General features: G+C 46.7%; 1 protein-coding gene and 1 non-coding gene across 4 annotated transcripts in view; one reads left to right on the top strand and one right to left on the bottom strand.

Annotated features, from left to right (window-relative positions):
- Window positions 1-19,744, bottom strand: part of CFAP99 (cilia and flagella associated protein 99) — a 156,493-nt gene that overhangs the window by 43,540 nt on the left and 93,209 nt on the right. For all 3 annotated transcript variants that reach the window (XM_056554965.1, XM_056554963.1, XM_056554964.1), the window contains exons 11-12: window positions 9,605-9,809; window positions 6,234-6,375 (exon numbers count right to left, since the gene is read on the bottom strand). In XM_056554965.1, the coding sequence (XP_056410940.1) occupies window positions 6,234-6,375; window positions 9,605-9,809 (347 nt within the window). The remainder of the gene's footprint in view (window positions 1-6,233; window positions 6,376-9,604; window positions 9,810-19,744) is intronic.
- Window positions 7,077-7,263, top strand: LOC130344060 (U2 spliceosomal RNA). Its single transcript, XR_008883165.1, has one exon. It is a non-coding gene; the product is annotated as a U2 spliceosomal RNA (small nuclear RNA).

Raw genomic sequence — 19,744 nt, 5'->3', positions numbered from 1 at the left:
CCTCTCTGGCTGCTGAAGATAGGCGCGGTACAAGGGAGTAGGCAGAAGCAAGGTCGGACGTAGCAGAAGGTCGGGGCAGGCAGCAAGGATCGTAGTCAGGGGCAACGGCAGAAGGTCTGGAAACACAGGCAAGGAACACACAAGGAACGCTTTCACTGGCACTAAGGCAACAAGATCCGGCAAGGGAGTGCAAGGGAAGTGAGGTAATATAGGGAAGTGCACAGGTGAAAACCCTAATTGGAACCACTGCGCCAATCAGCGGCGCAGTGGCCCTTTAAATCGCAGAGACCCGGCGCGCGCGCGCCCTAGGGAGCGGGGCCGCGCGCGCCGGGACAGAACAGACGGGGAGCGAGTCAGGTAGGGGAGCCGGGGTGCGCATCGCGAGCGGGCGCTACCCGCATCGCGAATCGCATCCCGGCTGGCAGCGGGATCGCAGCGCCCCGGGTCAGAGGACGTGACCGGAGCGCTGCAGCGGAGGGAGTGAAGCGAGCGCTCCGGGGAGGAGCGGGGACCCGGAGCGCTCGGCGTAACAGTACCCCCCCCCTTGGGTCTCCCCCTCTTCTTGGAGCCTGAGAACCTGAGGAGCAGACTTTTGTCAAGGATGTTGTCCTCAGGTTCCCAGGATCTCTCTTCAGGACCACAACCCTCCCAGTCTACTAAAAAAAAATTTTTCCCTCTGACCTTTTTGGCAGCCAAAATTTCCTTGACCGAGAAGACGTCCGAGGAGCCGGAAACAGGAGTGGGAGGAACAGACTTGGGAGAAAAACGGTTGAGGATGAGTGGTTTGAGAAGAGAGACGTGAAAGGCATTAGGGATACGAAGAGAAGGAGGAAGAAGAAGTTTATAAGAGACAGGATTAATTTGACACAAAATTTTGAAAGGACCAAGATAGCGTGGTCCCAACTTGTAGCTAGGGACACGGAAGCGGACATATTTAGCGGAGAGCCATACCTTGTCTCCAGGGGAAAAAACGGGGGGAGCTCTTCTTTTCTTATCCGCGAACCTCTTCATGCGTGAAGAAGCCTGTAAGAGAGAATTTTGGGTCTCTCTCCATATAATGGAAAGGTCACGAGAAATTTCATCCACAGCGGGCAGACCAGAGGGCAAGGGGGTAGGGAGGGGGGGAAGAGGGTGACGGCCGTACACCACGAAAAATGGGGATTTGGAGGAAGATTCAGAGACCCTGAAGTTATACGAGAATTCGGCCCATGGAAGGAGATCTGCCCAGTCATCCTGGCGGGAGGAAACAAAATGTCGCAAATAATCACCCAGGATCTGGTTAATTCTTTCTACTTGTCCATTGGACTGGGGATGATATGCAGAGGAAAAATTTAATTTAATCTTGAGTTGTTTACAGAGAGCCCTCCAGAATTTAGACACGAATTGGACCCCTCTATCCGAGACAATCTGCGTAGGCAACCCGTGAAGACGAAAAATGTGTACAAAAAATTGTTTAGCCAACTGAGGCGCAGAAGGAAGACCAGGAAGAGGGATGAAATGTGCCATTTTGGAGAATCGATCAACGACCACCCAAATAACGGTGTTGCCACGGGAAGGGGGTAAATCAGTAATAAAATCCATACCAATCAGAGACCAAGGCTGTTCGGGGACAGGCAGAGGATGAAGAAAACCAGCGGGCTTCTGGCGAGGAGTCTTATCCCGGGCACAGATAGTGCAGGCTCGCACAAAGTCCCCAACATCCGTCTCCAGAGTCGGCCACCAATAGAAGCGGGAGATGAGTTGCACAGATTTCTTGATGCCCGCATGACCTGCGAGATGGGAGGAGTGACCCCATTTGAGGATTCCGAGGCGTTGGCGTGGAGAAACAAAGGTCTTTCCTGGAGGAGTCTGCCTGATGGAGGCAGGAGAAGTGGAGATCAGGCAGTCAGGTGGAATGATGTGTTGCGGAGGGAGATCAACTTCTGAGGCATCCGAGGAACGAGAGAGAGCATCGGCCCTAATGTTCTTATCGGCAGGACGAAAGTGAATCTCAAAATTAAATCGGGCAAAGAACAGAGACCACCGGGCCTGGCGAGGATTCAGCCGTTGGGCAGACTGGAGGTAGGAGAGGTTCTTGTGGTCGGTGTAGATAATAACAGGAAATCTTGATCCCTCCAGCAGATGCCTCCATTCCTCAAGTGCTAATTTAATGGCTAGAAGCTCTCGATCCCCGATGGAGTAGTTCCTCTCCGCTGGAGAGAAGGTCCTAGAGAAAAAACCACAAGTGACAGCATGCCCGGAAGAATTTTTTTGTAGAAGAACAGCTCCAGCTCCCACTGAGGAGGCATCAACCTCCAATAGGAAGGGTTTGGAAGGGTCAGGTCTGGAGAGCACGGGAGCCGAAGAAAAGGCAGACTTGAGTCGTTTAAAGGAGTCTTCTGCTTGAGGAGGCCAGGACTTGGGATCAGCATTTTTTTTGGTTAAAGCCACGATAGGAGCCACAATGGTAGAAAAATGTGGAATAAATTGCCTGTAATAATTGGCGAACCCCAAAAAGCGTTGGATAGCACGGAGTCCGGAGGGGCGTGGCCAATCTAAGACGGCAGAGAGTTTGTCTGGATCCATCTGTAGTCCCTGGCCAGAGACCAAATATCCTAGAAAAGGAAGAGATTGGCATTCAAACAGACATTTCTCAATTTTGGCATAGAGTTGGTTGTCACGAAGTCTCTGAAGAACCATACGGACATGCTGGCGGTGTTCTTCTAGATTGGCAGAAAAAATTAGGATATCGTCCAGATATACAACAACACAGGAGTATAACAGATCACGAAAAATTTCATTGACAAAGTCTTGGAAGACGGCAGGGGCATTGCACAGTCCAAAGGGCATGACCAGATACTCAAAGTGTCCATCTCTGGTGTTAAATGCCGTTTTCCACTCGTCCCCCTCTCTGATGCGGATGAGGTTATAGGCGCCTCTTAAGTCCAATTTAGTGAAGATGTGGGCACCTTGGAGGCGATCAAAGAGTTCAGAGATGAGGGGTAAGGGGTAGCGGTTCTTAACCGTGATTTTATTAAGACCGCGGTAGTCAATGCAAGGACGTAGGGAGCCATCTTTTTTGGACACAAAGAAAAATCCGGCTCCGGCAGGAGAGGAGGATTTACGGATAAAGCCCTTTTTTAGATTCTCCTGGACGTATTCGGACATGGCAAGAGTCTCTGGGGCAGAGAGAGGATAAATTCTGCCCCGGGGTGGAGTAGTGCCCGGGAGGAGGTCGATAGGGCAATCATAAGGCCTGTGAGGAGGTAGAGTCTCAGCTTGTTTTTTGCAGAAAACATCCGCGAAGTCCATATAGGCCTTAGGGAGACCGGTTACTGGAGGAACCACAGAGTTACGGCAAGGGTTACTGGGAACCGGTTTTAGACAGTTCTTGGAACAAGAGGACCCCCAACTCTTGATCTCCCCAGTGGACCAATCCAGGGTTGGGGAATGAAGTTGAAGCCAGGGAAGTCCAAGGAGAATCTCCGAGGTGCAATTGGGGAGGACCAAAAGTTCAATCCACTCATGATGAGATCCGATGCTCATAAGAAGGGGCTCCGTGCGGAAACGTATGGTACAGTCCAATCTTTCATTATTTACACAATTGATGTAGAGGGGTCTGGCGAGACTGGTCACCGGGATGTTGAACCTGTTGACGAGAGAGGCCAAAATAAAATTTCCTGCAGATCCAGAGTCCAAGAAGGCCACTGTAGAGAAGGAGAAGGCAGAGGCAGACATCCGCACAGGCACAGTAAGACGTGGAGAAGCAGAGTAGACATCAAGGACTGTCTCACCTTTGTGCGGAGTCAGCGTACGTCTTTCCAGGCGGGGAGGACGGATAGGACAATCCCTCAGGAAGTGTTCGGTACTAGCACAGTACAGGCAGAGGTCCTCCATACGGCGTCGTGTCCTCTCTTGAGGTGTCAGGCGAGACCGGTCGACCTGCATAGCCTCCACGGCGGGAGGCACAGGAACAGATTGCAGGGGACCAGAGGAGAGAGGAGCCGAGGAGACGAAACGCCTCGTGCGAACAGAGTCCATATCTTGGCGGAGTTCCTGACGCCTTTCAGAAAAACGCATGTCAATGCGAGTGGCTAGGTGAATAAGTTCATGTAGATTAGCAGGAATTTCTCGTGCGGCCAGAACATCTTTAATGTTGCTGGATAGGCCTTTTTTGAAGGTCGCGCAGAGGGCCTCATTATTCCAGGACAATTCTGAAGCAAGTGTACGGAATTGTACGGCATACTCGCCAACGGAAGAATTACCCTGGACCAGGTTCAACAGGGCAGTCTCAGCAGAAGAGGCTCGGGCAGGTTCCTCAAAGACACTTCGGATTTCCGAGAAGAAGGAGTGTACAGAGGCAGTGACGGGGTCATTGCGGTCCCAGAGCGGTGTGGCCCATGACAGGGCTTTTCCGGACAGAAGACTGACTACGAAAGCCACCTTAGACCTTTCAGTGGGAAACAGGTCCGACATCATCTCCAGATGCAGGGAACATTGGGAAAGAAAGCCACGGCAAAACTTAGAGTCCCCATCAAATTTATCCGGCAAGGATAAGCGTATCCCAGGAGCGGCCACTCGCTGCGGAGGAGGTGCAGGAGCTGGCGGAGGAGATGACTGCTGAAGCTGTGGTAGCAACTGTTGTAGCATAACGGTCAGTTGAGACAGCTGTTGGCCTTGTTGCGCTATCTGTTGTGACTGCTGGGCGACCACCGTGGTGAGGTCAGCGACAACTGGCAGAGGAACTTCAGCGGGATCCATGGCCGGATCTACTGTCACGATGCCGGCTGGCAGGTAGTGGACCCTCTGTGCCAGAGAGGGATTGCGTGGACCGTGCTAGTGGACCGGTTCTAAGCCACTACTGGTTTTCACCAGAGCCCGCCGCAAAGCGGGATGGTCTTGCTGCGGCGGTAGTGACCAGGTCGTATCCACTAGCAACGGCTCACCTCTCTGGCTGCTGAAGATAGGCGCGGTACAAGGGAGTAGGCAGAAGCAAGGTCGGACGTAGCAGAAGGTCGGGGCAGGCAGCAAGGATCGTAGTCAGGGGCAACGGCAGAAGGTCTGGAAACACAGGCAAGGAACACACAAGGAACGCTTTCACTGGCACTAAGGCAACAAGATCCGGCAAGGGAGTGCAAGGGAAGTGAGGTAATATAGGGAAGTGCACAGGTGAAAACCCTAATTGGAACCACTGCGCCAATCAGCGGCGCAGTGGCCCTTTAAATCGCAGAGACCCGGCGCGCGCGCGCCCTAGGGAGCGGGGCCGCGCGCGCCGGGACAGAACAGACGGGGAGCGAGTCAGGTAGGGGAGCCGGGGTGCGCATCGCGAGCGGGCGCTACCCGCATCGCGAATCGCATCCCGGCTGGCAGCGGGATCGCAGCGCCCCGGGTCAGAGGACGTGACCGGAGCGCTGCAGCGGAGGGAGTGAAGCGAGCGCTCCGGGGAGGAGCGGGGACCCGGAGCGCTCGGCGTAACATGCACTCCCTTGCCGGATCTTGTTGCCTTGTGCCAGTGAAAGCGTTTAGTGTGTCCAAAGCCTGTGTTCCTGAACTTCTGCTACCCATCCTGACTACGAACCTTGCCGCCTGCCCCCGAACTTCTGCTACGTCTGACCTTGCCTCTGCCTAGTCCTTCTGTCCCACGCCTTCTCAGCAGTCAGCGAGGTAGAGCCGTTGCTAGTGGATACGACCTGGTTGCTACTGCCGCAGCAAGACCATCCCGCTTTGCGGCGGGCTCTGGTGAAAACCAGTAGCCTCTTAGAACCGGTCCACTAGCACGGTCCACGCCAATCCCTCGCTGACACAGAGGATCCACTACCTGGAAGCCGAATCGTGACAGTACTCTAACTAAAGTCATCTAATAAAGTCTTCCCAAGTCTACCTTATGCACCTATACAGAGACATCTGACGGCTTTCATTATGATAACACAACGGAATTAGGCTCTGTTCACACTCAGTCTCTACATTACATTTGATGCATACATCATATATGTCAGAAGCATAGTCCAAATGTATGCACTAAAACAGTTGATACCAAGAATAAAATGGTATCCCACTCCATATCACCAGAATATTTTTTTTGCATACATCATGTCTAAAAATGTCTACAGATGCATGTAAATGCATTCTTTGTTATTTTTCACTAAATCCAGTATAAGAACAGAAAGGAAGGTTTAGGAATAATTCCCTCCTGCGGGATCCAGTGAACATGGCCTAATTCTTGTACTATTCTTGCGGTGTTCCCAAGGAGATACCTATTTGCTGCTTGTATTTCTGGAGTCTTAGTCTTGCTTGTTTAGTGTTCTTGTGCCCCTCAGACACTTGCTCCACGAGGTCCCTCATCTCCTTCTCTTCTTGCAGGCGCTTCTCTGCATACTCCCGCATCAGCTTCTCTGTCTACAGAACAAACAGCCAAAGGAATAGAAAATATATATATAAATATTAGGAAGATAATAGATAGATATGAGATAGATAGATATGAGATAGAAAGATAGATAGGAGATGGATAGATATGAGATAGATAGATAGATATGAAATAGATATATATGAGATAGATAGAAAGATATAGATAGGGGAGTCATGATCTTCCTGTCAAGAATCCAATTACTGGATAACAGGAATTTCTCTTAACTTTCACCTGAAGTTTTATTGTCACTTAAAAAAACTGAGTGCTGAGCCCCCCACCGATCACTAGAACGAGTGGGGAGAAGCATTTGGTCAACCCCTTTCTCCCCATCACGCTGCAAGAGAAGGGCTTCATAGATTTTCTAAAGAATCTGTCTCCTGCTCTAAGGACAAAGATGGGGAAAGAAGTGCTTAGCATCATCTGTTGGGGGGTTGTGGGTTAGTCGAAACGTCTGAATCCCACCTCTTAGAAACCGCTTCATTTACAAGTCTAAAATGTCACTTACAAGTCTACACTGAAAGTGAATTCTATGAAAGGGGAGGGGGATGTTGCTGCAGGATCTCTTCCTCTGTGTGACTGTGTGACACTAATCCTGTGAGAGGGAGGAGGGGAAGCATGTTCAATCAGCACAACATTTCTGTCTGTACTACACCTTGACAACTGTTATCTTCCTTGGTGAATTACTGTATATATCGCTTCTCGGCCTTTTGGCTAAGATCAAGTGCAGTATCTGTTCTTATCAGTTTTCATGCCGGTGGCAAACTACGCCGGTATGGGGCTGGTGGGGATGGGTGCTGCATGGAGGATGCAGGTGTACCAGGGCTTTCCGGGGCTGGTTCTGAGGAATCAGCTCGACGGCTGCCCCGATGTGACCTGTTCCCTCAGGGTCTCGCCATGAGGCTGAGAGGGACTAGAGCCGAGGTACTTTTGTGCCTGGGGGAGTGGTGACCCCGAGGTGCCGAAACTCACTGGGAGTACTGGCTCACTGAGTTGAAGCACGGGCACCATAATCTCTTCACCTTGTGGCACTCACCTCTTGATTCCCGGCCTTCTGGCTAGGATCAGAGAAATTTTTATAGATCCGTCCGGATGTCCGGGCAGTATATCTGCGCACATTCACTTATTTATTTATTTTTGTCTCACTGTGTCACTTTTTGCATGTTGTGTGTTCACAGGATTTGTCAGGATGCGGTAGCCCTTCTGGGTGTCCCTCCTGGCGGTCTAGGGGAGGTGTGTGTGGCCATTAGGTTCCGCACCTCCCTGCAAACACCCCGGGTACTCCTGCTTTGGCAGGGTACCTACCGTTATCGGCTCTGCGGGCAGATACCTTGGCTAACGCCAAGGGGGATGCCGGGAGCATTTGTGGTCCCCTTCGGCTAAAAGGGACATCGAACCTGGAACCTCGCAGGTACCTTTTGGTCCGGAGGCGAAGGGTAAGGTTTGTTGGGGGGCCTCTCTCCTATCGGAGAAGGGCTTGTGATAGACCGCAGCCTTTGTGCACGTTTTTTTAGTGTAACATGTTTGCACTTTTTCTTGCACTTTGGGTGATTTGAGAGCACGTTGCTCGGCTAAAATAAGTAAAAATAATTACTGTATATATAATGTAAGGGGTGGACTCACTTATGGGAGATACTGTCTATAATGTGAGGGGTGGACTCACTTATGGGAGATACTGTATATATAATGTGAGGGGTGGACTCACTTATGGGATATACTGTATATATAATGTGAGGGGTGGAGTCACTTATGGGAGATACTGTATATAATGTGAGGGGTGGACTCACTTATGGGAGATACTGTATAAATAATGTGAGGGGTGGACTCACTTATGTGATATACTGTATATATAATGTGAGGGGTGGACTCACTTATGGGAGATACTGTATATATAATGTGAGGGGTGGACTCACTTATGGGATATACTGTATATATAATGTGAGGGGTGGAGTCACTTATGGGAGATACTGTATGTAATGTGAGGGGTGGACTCACTTATGGGAGATACTGTATATATAATGTGAGGGGTGGAGTCACTTATGGGAGATACTGTATATAATGTGAGGGGTGGACTCACTTATGGGAGATACTGTATATAATGTGAGGGGTGGACTCACTTATGGGATATACTGTATATATAATGTGAGGGGTGGACTCACTTATGGGATATACTGTATATATAATGTGAGGGATGGACTCACTTATGGGAGATACTGTATATAATGTGAGGGGTGGACTCTCTTATGGGAGATACTGTATATACTGTGAGGGGTGGAGTCACTTATGGGATATACTGTATATATAATGTGAGGGGTGGACTCACTTATGGGAGATAATGTATATAATGTGAGGAGTGGACTCACTTATGGGATATACTGTATATATAATGTGAGGGGTGGACTCACTTATGGGATATACTGTATATATAATGTGAGGGGTGGACTCACTTATGGGAGATACTGTATATATAATGTGAGGGGTGGGCTCACTTATGGGAGATACTGTATATATAATGTGAGGGGTGGGCTCACTTATGGGAGATACTGTATATATAAAACTCCAATGCATATTCACAAGACAAGAGAAAAAGGCGGAGCGCTCTCTATCTAAATTGTAGAGCTGGTTACTTTGGACATCTGTCCACGGGACCTGCTCAGTCCTAGCAGGGGGGCGGCAGATGATATGAAGCGGAGTTCAGAGATACTGTATTACTTTTGGGAGATACTATATCACTTATAGGAGATACTGTATCACTTATGGGAGATACTGTATCACTTATAGGAGATACTGTATCACTTATGGGAGATACTGTAGCTCAACCCTCTATGGGTAGCCGAAGAATGTGAACCATGTCATTTACCCATTGTTTTAGGGCAAAAAGACTGAAGGCTATAAAACCATGATGGGAGTTGTAGTTTTGCAACAGATGGGCAGACACAGGTTGGGTAACACTGCCCTAATAGATTTAACAGAGCTGCAGTTTATGACGGCCGTGGGACTATTCACAATTGTTATTTATTTCTCCCCGTCACACTTGAACCAGGTTGTTTGTCTTAGAAATTAGAATAAGGATTAATACCAATACGGAAGTAATGCCAACAGAGTCCAGATAATTGAATCCCTCCTGCCTTAAAGCCATACGTTTGTTCAGATTAATAGACACTATCCCAGCGCTGCCATTGTGCTTTATGCCTTCACAAATCTGCCGTGTCTACGTCTTACCTCCTCTTTCTTCATTAAAGCCTTTTTCTTGTTCTCCTGGATCAGGTTTTGCCGCGCCAGAACAGCTTCCTCGCGGCTCAGCTTCCCTTCCAGGCGCCGACATTCTATATCGGCTAGTTGCCTTTCCAGGTCCTTTGCCTGCATTTGTCGCTGCCATTCCAAAAACTCGCTAGGGTCCCGGGCCCCATCCACCAGCTTCTCGATTCTAGAAAATAAAGTGCAGATAAGCAGATCTCATTAACTTTATGCAATGACAGGAGGTGGCAAACTAGACAACTGCCTAGGGCTCCCATATTCTAAGGGGGCACTGCAGAGGAAACCTGAATTTTTCATTGACCTTCACAGCCTTAGAGCACCAGGGAATTTACAATGAACTTTTTTACTGTCCCAGACCACCAGGGAATGTTGAAATAATAAAAAAAAAAAAAAAAAAAAAAACTAAAAAAAAAAAACAAGGCAGGCTATGTTCACATCTGCGTTAGGAAACCTCCATTATGAACATTTAACGGAGGTAATTTTTACAGATGTGAAACTGACGTTAACGGAAGTCCCCTTAAATATCTGTTAACATCAGTTTGGGCATTTACTGCTATCAGTAGTCAACAAATTTCAGATGTTTAAAAACTAAATTATTTTTATTTGGAAGCTGTAGAAGGTTTTTTTGCTGGCGGGCAGGGACATGAGCATCTGGCAACTAAATTACTAATCTACATTACATGATGTGTTATTTATGATGGGAAAAAATCCTGCACTTTATTTATAAATAACAGAAATAAAGCAGAACTGATCATAATGGAGTATAAGTGAGATTATAAAAAGCCCAGGGCAATGAATGGGATCCATTTTCAATATCATTACTCAATTTCTGTAAGGGAAATGAGCAATGGAATTGAATAACGCTGATGTGACCCCAGCCTAACTTGGCATGGGGGTTTTGTTGACTGCTTTGCTTAATGCCCAATGCCTTTTTTCTCTTAAAGGGGTACTCCGCCCCTAGACATCTTATCCCCTATCCAAAGGATAGGGGATAAGATGTCAGATCGCCGGGGTCCCGCTGCTGCAGCACCCCGCTATCATTACTGCGCAGAGCGAGATTGCTCTGCACGTAATGACGGGCAATACAGGGGCCGGAGCATCGTTACGTCACGGCTCCGCCCCTTGTGATGTCACAGCCCGCCCCCATCAATACAAGTCTATGGGAGGGGGTGTGGCGGTCGTCACACCCCCTGCCATAGACTTGCATTAAGGGGACGGGCCGTGATGTCATGAGGGGCGGAGCCATGACGTCACGTAAGGAGATTACATGAGGAGGAGGTTTTTACAGTGCATCACCCCAGTAATAAGGAGATTACATGAGGAGGGGGTTTGTTACAGTGTGTCATCCCAGTAGTAAGGTAATTACATGAGGAGGAGGTTTCATACAGTGTTTGATTCCAGTAGTAAGGTGATTACATGAGGAGGGGGTTTGTTACAGTGTGTCACCCCAGTAGTAAGGAGATTATATGAGGAGGAGGTTTGGTACAGTGTGTCACCCCAGTAGTAAGGAGATTACATGAGGAGGAGGTTTGGTACAGTGTGTCACCCCAGTAATAAGGAGATTACATGAGGAGGAGGTTTTTACAGTGTGTCACCCCAGTAGTAAGGAGATTACATGAAGAGGAGGTTTGTTACAGTGTGTCACCCCAGTAGTAAGGAGATTACATGAGGAGGAGGTTTGTTACAGTGTGTCACCCCAATAGTAAAGAGATTACATGAAGAGGAGGTTTGGTACAGTGTGTCACCCCAGTAGTAAGGAGATTACATGAAGAGGAGGTTTCGGTACAGTGTGTCACCCCAGTAGTAAGGAGATTACACGAGGAGGAGGTTTTTACAGTGTGTCACCCCAATAGTAAGGAGATTACATGAGGAGGAGGTTTTTACAATGTGTCATCCCAGTAGTAAAGAGATTACATGAGGAGGAGGTTTGTTACAGTGTGTCACCCCAGTAGTAAGGAGATTACATGAGGAGGAGGTTTGTTACAGTGTGTCACCCCAGTAGTAAGGAGATTATATGAGGAGGAGGTTTGGTACAGTGTGTCACCCCAGTAGTAAGGAGATTACATAAGGAGGAGGTTTGGTACAGTGTGTCACCCCAGTAGTAAGAAGATTACATGAGGAGGAGGTTTGTTACAGTGTGTCATCCCAGTAGTAAGGAGATTACATGAGGAGGATGTTTGTTACAGTGTGTCACCCCAGTAGTAAGGTAATTACATGAGGAGGAGGTTTGTTACAGTGTGTCACCCCAGTAGTAAGGAGATTACATGAGGAGGAGGTTTGGTACAGTGTGTCGCCCCAGTAGTAAGGTAATTACATGAGGAGGAGGTTTCGTACAGTGTTTGATCCCAGTAGTAAGGTGATTACATAAGGAGGAGGTTTGTTACAGTGTGTCACCCCAGTAGTAAGGTAATTACATGAGGAGGAGGTTTGGTACAGTGTTTGATCCCAGTAGTAAGGTGGGGCGTATCAAAGGCTGGAGCCAATGGGCAGGGTCAAGGAGTGGCAAAATTAGCTTTCGCCTAGGATGGAAAAATCCTTGCACCAGCCCTGTATATGTGTGTGTGGTACTGCAACTTTTCCTAGCTGCAATACCAGACACAGCCTACGGAAGGCTTACAAAAAAAAAAATAATAATAATAATGTCATCTTGTTTCTAGTCCTGGCCAACCTCTTTAGCAGCTGAGCACCAATTTACTTGAGTGGCGTCCAAATAAAAGGGGTTCTAAAGGCTTATTTTTATTTATTGATTGCATATCCTCCTGCCAATCAGCTGATTAAAGGTCTCTTCGCTACCCATAAGGCAAAGTGCCATAGACTAGGTAATGGCTGTATCTGGTATTGCAGTTACATTCCTATGCACATCAATGGGCCGAACTGCAATACCAGTTGTAGCCACTACAATGCATGGCGCTGTGTCTGGTAGAAAGGCGCAGCAGCCTCTTCAATCAGCTGATCGGTGGGGGTGCCAGGAGTTGAACCCCCACCAATTACATATTGATGACTTATTGATATTAGAGTTAGGCCATCAATAAAATATTTTGGAGACCCCTTTGAAACATACAAACAAAAATAGCAAATTCCTAATAAACTATTAAAGCTGATGATCTTTAGGACAGCCAAACAAATTAACCAATGAGGGGCAGCACTTCACCATACATACTAATCAGCTCACATGGAACCTAGTCATATATATTAGTCATGGGGCTTAAGACATAAAGAAATATATACAGTATATAAGGATCAATGACATCTTTTCGGGTCAAAATTGAGGCTGATATGTTACAATGTCCAGAACCATCCTAATATGATATCTTCTTTCATCATCAATTTGGTTCGCCCAAAAATTGTGAATTAGGACTTATAGAAACCAAACACTTAGATATACTGTCCCATGGTGATGCAAAGGAAATGTAACACAGACATGATGGGAGTTGTAGTTTTGCAACAGCTAGAGAACCACATGTTGGTGAACACGGTCCTAGAATAAGTCTATTATCTGGCAGACTATAAGGCAGTGTTTCCTAAAAAGTGCAACTCCAGCTGTTGCAAAACTACAACTCCCAGCATTCCCAGACAGCCAAAGACTGTCCGAGTATGCAGGGAGTTGAGGTTTTACAACAGCTGGAGGCTCACTGGCTGAGAAATACTGCTGTAAGGTCACACAAAAGTGCCCACATACGTGTTTGTCCAGGTAAATGGACCACACAGTCCAGCATTCAGCGTCAGTCATTCACTAACCCCCTACCTTACTAGTAAGCACCTCTAAGGCCGTCTGCAATGTTAATTAAAGGGGTTATACAGCAAAAAACTTTTTTTTATATATCAACTGGCTCCAGAAAGTTAAACAGATTTGTAAATTACTTCTATTAAAAAATCTTAATCCTTTCAGTACTTATGAGCTTCTGAAGTTAAGGTTGTTCTTTTCTGTCTAAATTCTCTCTGATGACACGTGTCTCGGGAAACGCCCAGTTTGGAAGAGGTTTGCTATGGGGATTTGCTTCTAAACTGGGCGGTTACCGAGACACGTGTCATCAGAGAGAATTTAGACAGAAAAGAACAACCTTAACTTCAGAAGCTCATAAGTACTGAAAGGATTTAAAAAAAATTTAATAGAAGTAATTTACAAATCTGTTTAACTTTCTGGAGCCAGTTGATATATATAAAAAAAAGTTTTTTCCTGGATGACCCCTTTAATTATCTGAAATATATGCCTTTGTCTGCAGAAGTGTGAGCCAGATGGTGACACAAATCACGGGAGACAGATTTGCCAGCATTTTTGCGGCTGTAAAAAAAAAAGAAATTACTAATCTCGGCGGAAAAATGAGTAATTGCCGGTTATGGGATTTCTATAATGATTAAAATTAAACTAAAATGTGCATAATATAATAACCAGAAAATTGCCATATCTGCTTCATCAGATACCAAGTGTCCACATTCTATTTGAGAGCAATTGATGCCTATAATGCAGAGTCACTGGAGCACCAGAAGGCTACGCTGCTTGTGTATGGCATCCAGGGTACCGTAGGCTATGGGCAGGTTTACTTTTCCAAATAAGCCAGATGTCTGGTCAATTTGCACCTTCATTTTTTATCAATTTGTGCCTTCATTTAATATGTGTTTAGACACTTTTGCTCCTCAAGAAGGCAGGTATGAGTGTGACTTGAGTGCAATTTCATGCGCTAAAAAAATGTGCCAAAAGTTTAGCATAAAGTCAGTCAACTTGTAAGGCAAGTTATATTAAAAGATTTTAACAAGTGTTAAAGGGGTATTCCGGGCAAAAACATTTTATCCCCTATCCGGAGGTTTCCGAGACTGGGGACGTGACGTCACGCCACACCCCCTCCATTCATGTCTATGGGAGGGGGCGTGACGGCAGTCACGCCCCCTCCCATAGACATGAATGGAGGGGGTGTGGCGTGACGTCACATCCCCCGTCCCGGAGGTTTCCAAAACTAGAAACGCAGTCCCAGCAGCGGGCCCCGCGCGATCAGACATCTTATGCCCTATCCTTTGGATAGGGGAGAAAATGTTTTTGCCCGGAATACCCCTTTAAGTCTATCAGGCTGTATTTGTGCGAGGGGCGGGAGTATTGAGGTGTTGGGAGTTGTGTGTAGGGGGCGGGGGCATATAACGCCCCTGCACCTACTGGCTGGGCGTACCAGACGTTTTGCAGATGGGCGTTTTGAATTAAAAAAAACGATACGCTCATGAAATTTAGACTGTTCATTCGCTCATTGCATGTACACTGCTCATACGCTTTCATACTGTTTATACACTCATGACATCTATACTGGTTATACGCTCATGACTTTCATACTGTTCATGGCTTTTATACTGCTCAAACATTCATGGCATTTATACTGTTTACATGATTGTGGCTTTTTCACACGCTTTTACACTGTTCATACGCTCATGGCATTTATATTGTTTTATACGCTCACTGCATTTATACTGTTCGTAAACTCATAATATCTACACTGTTCATACGCTCATGGCAGTCATACTGTTCATATGTTTATGGCATTCATACTGTTCAAACATTCATGGCATTTATACTGTTCATGTGCTTGTGGCATTTATACTGGTTATACACCCTTAGTATTTATACTGTTTCTTGCGCTCCTGCCATCTGTACTGTTCATACACTCTTGGCATTCATACGCTCATGGCATTTATATTGTTTTATACGCTCACTGCATTTATACTGTTCGTAAACTCATGATATCTACACTGTTCATACACTCATGGCAGTCATACTGTTCATATGTTTATGGCATTCATACTGTTCAAACATTCATGGCATTTATACTGTTCATGTGCTTGTGGCATTTATACTGGTTATACACCCTTAGTATTTATACTGTTTCTTGCGCTCCTGCCATCTGTACTGTTCATACACTCTTGGCATTCATACGCTCATGGCATTTATACTGTTCTTATGCTCATGGCAGTTATAATATTCATATGCTCATGGCATTCATACTGTCCGTACGTTCATGGCATCCATACGGTTATACGCTCAAGGTAGTTATACTGTTCATACGCTCAGTGCATTTACAGGGTTCATACGCTGTGGCATTTATATTGTTCATACACATTTATGACATCTATATTGTTTATACACTCATGGCCTTTATACTGTCCATACAGTCATGGAATTTATACTAGTCATACGCTCATGGAATTTATATTTTTATTTTTCTTATGCTCATGCCATCTATATTATTTATACGTTCATGGCATTTATACTGCTCATACGCTTATGGGAATCATAATGCGCATACGCTCATAATATTCATACTGGTCATACATTCAGGGGATTTACACTGCTCATTAGTTCATGGTATTCATGCTGTTCATACGCTCATAATATTTACCTTGTTCATACATGGCATTTTTACTGTTCATACGCTCATGGCATTCATACTGTTTCATACGCACATGGCATTCATATCGTTTCTTATGCTCATGGCATTTATATTGTTCACTCGCTCATGGCCTTTATACACGTTCATGGCATTTATACTGCTAATAAGCTCATGGCATTCATATTGGTCATAAGCTTATGGCTTCTCCATTCGCTCATGGCTTTTCTTCTGCTCATACGCTCAGGGCATTTATTCTGTTCATACGTTCATGACATTAGTACTGTTCGTACGTTCATAGCATTTATTCTGTTCATAAGCTAATTGCATTCATACTGTTTATAAGCTAATTGCGTTTATACTATTCATACGCTCATGGCTTTTATACTGTTCATATGCTCATGGCTTTTATACTGTTCATATGTGCATGTCATTTGTACTGTTCATACGCTCATGGTATTTATACTGTTCATAAGCTAATTGCATACATACTCTTTATAAGCTAATTGCGTTTATACTGTTTCTTACACTCAAGGCATACTGTTCATACGCTCTCATGGTTTGTACGTTCATAGTATTGGTGCTGCAAAACGGCACATACGCGTATAGTTTTATACAGTGCATACGCTTTTAGCGTTTATACTGTACATACGATCTCAGCTGTGCACTGTACTAGTATCGTTTATACAGTATATTTGGTATATGCTCATGGCTTTATACGGTTTATACGTCCATAGCATTCATACAATACATAACTAGATAGCATTTATTCCGGGTTTTCATGCAATTTGTTACTATACTGTGAGTTTTGACATACAGCATTTATACTGAAAATAGGTTCTCAGCTAACATATCACTCATACGTCCATGACTTTTACTGTGCATAGATAGTTTCATACACAGACGATGCTAGCATACTTTTGACAGGGTCATAACATCTTTAGGTTAAATAGCATACTTACACTACTGTAGCTGTCACCCTACGCATGTGTCAGACTTTCTGAAATCATGTTTATGTTTCCAGTTGTGTTGTTATGTCTGTTAGTTTCAGTGGAAGTTGTATCACCATTTGTATCACCTACGTCACCAAGTCAGTCTCACTCATGGCTAGCATTTGGAGCAGCTTTTCATGTTACACCAAGCCTCTACCTCACAACATTTTCCAAGGGTATGTACTATCTAGTAGTTCTTGACATCTTGGTATTCATCATGCCTGCCAGGTCTACAGGAGCACACACGGTGTAGGTACTGTCACTGACCGTTTATACGGTATATTCACTCATGATTTTACAGTATTTTCTCGCTTTTATCAGCACATGCGCTTTTGGCTTCACACAGTACATATGTTCATAAAATTCTTGCTTGTCACGATGCCGGCTGGCAGGTAGTGGATCCTCTGTGCCAGAGAGGGATTGGCGTGGACCGTGCTAGTGGATCGGTTCTAAGTCACTACTGGTTTTCACCAGAGCCCGCCGCAAAGCGGGATGGTCTTGCAGCGGCGGTAGTGACCAGGTCGTATCCACTAGCAACGGCTCAACCTCTCTGGCTGCTGAAGATAGGCGCGGTACAAGGGAGTAGACAGAAGCAAGGTCGGACGTAGCAGAAGGTCGGGGCAGGCAGCAAGGATCGTAGTCAGGGGCAACGGCAGGAGGTCTGGAACACAGGCTAGGAACACACAATGAAACGCTTTCACTGGCACGATGGCAACAAGATCCGGCAAGGAAGTGCAGGGGAAGTGAGGTGATATAGGGAAGTGCACAGGTGATAACACTAATTGGAACCACTGCGCCAATCAGCGGCGCAGTGGCCCTTTAAATCGCAAAGACCCGGCGCGCGCGCGCCCTAGGGAGCGGGGCCGCGCGCGCCGGGACAGGACTGACGGAGAGCGAGTCAGGTACGGGAGCCGGGGTGCGCATCGCGAGCGGGCGCTACCCGCATCGCGAATCGCATCCCGGCTGGAGGCGGTATCGCAGCGCCCCGGGTCAGTGGATCTGACCGGAGCGCTGCAGTGAGGAGAGTGTAGCGAGCGCTCCGGGGAGGAGCGGGGACCCGGAGCGCTCGGCGTAACAGTACCCCCCCCCTTGGGTCTCCCCCTCTTCTTAGAGCCTGAGAACCTGAGGAGCAGACTTTTGTCTAGGATATTGTCCTCAGGTTCCCAGGATCTCTCTTCTGGACCACAACCCTCCCAATCCACTAAAAAAAAGGTTTTCCCTCTGACCTTTTTGGATGCCAGAATCTCTTTGACGGAGAAGATGTCCGAGGAGCCGGAAACAGGAGTGGGAGGAACAGATTTGGGAGAGAAACGGTTAATGATAAGTGGTTTAAGAAGAGAAACGTGAAAGGCATTAGGAATACGAAGAGAAGGAGGAAGAAGAAGTTTGTAAGAGACAGGATTAATCTGGCACAAAATTTTGAAAGGACCAAGATAGCGTGGTCCCAACTTATAGCTAGGGACACGGAAGCGGACATATTTAGCGGAGAGCCATACCTTGTCTCCAGGGGAAAAAATGGGAGGAGCTCTTCTTTTCTTATCCGCGAACTTCTTCATGCGTGATGAAGCCTGTAAGAGAGAATTTTGGGTCTCTCTCCATATGATGGAAAGATCACGAGAAATTTCATCCACAGCGGGCAGACCAGAGGGCAAGGGGGTAGGGAGGGGGGGAAGAGGGTGACGGCCGTACACCACGAAAAATGGGGATTTGGAGGAAGATTCAGAGACTCTGAAGTTATACGAGAATTCGGCCCATGGTAGAAGATCTGCCCAGTCATCCTGGCGGGAGGAAACAAAATGTCGTAAATAATCACCCAAGACCTGGTTAATTCTTTCTACTTGTCCATTGGATTGAGGATGATATGCAGAAGAAAAATTTAATTTAATCTTGAGTTGTTTACAGAGAGCCCTCCAGAATTTAGACACGAATTGGACGCCTCTATCCGAGACGATCTGCGTGGGCAACCCGTGAAGACGAAAAATGTGTACAAAAAATTGTTTAGCCAACTGAGGCGCTGAAGGAAGACCAGGAAGAGGGATGAAATGTGCCATTTTGGAGAATCGATCAACGACCACCCAAATAACAGTGTTGCCATGGGATGGGGGTAAGTCTGTAATAAAATCCATACCAATCAGAGACCAAGGCTGTTCGGGGACAGGCAGAGGATGAAGAAAACCAGCGGGCTTCTGGCGAGGAGTCTTATCCCGGGCACAGATAGTGCAGGCTCGCACAAAGTCCACAACATCCGTCTCCAGAGTCGGCCACCAATAGAAGCGAGAGATGAGTTGCACAGATTTCTTGATGCCCGCATGACCTGCGAGATGGGAGGAGTGACCCCATTTGAGGATTCCGAGGCGTTGGCGTGGAGAAACAAAGGTCTTTCCTGGAGGAGTTTGCCTGATGGAGGCTGGAGAAGTGGAAATCAGGCAGTCAGGAGGAATGATGTGTTGCGGAGAGAGTTCAACTTCAGAAGCATCCGAGGAACGAGAGAGAGCATCGGCCCTAATGTTCTTATCGGCAGGCCGAAAGTGAATTTCAAAATTAAATCGGGCAAAGAACAGAGACCACCTGGCCTGGCGAGGATTCAGCCGTTGGGCAGACTGGAGGTAGGAGAGGTTCTTGTGATCGGTGTAAATAATAACTGGAAATCTTGATCCCTCCAGCAGATGCCTCCATTCCTCAAGTGCTAATTTAATGGCTAGAAGCTCTCGATCCCCGATGGAGTAGTTCCTCTCCGCCGGAGAGAA

The sequence above is a fragment of the Hyla sarda genome, chromosome 1 (genome assembly GCF_029499605.1).
Source record: "Hyla sarda isolate aHylSar1 chromosome 1, aHylSar1.hap1, whole genome shotgun sequence".
NCBI lineage: Eukaryota > Metazoa > Chordata > Amphibia > Anura > Hylidae > Hyla > Hyla sarda.
This window is presented reverse-complemented; position numbering and strand designations above follow the sequence as displayed.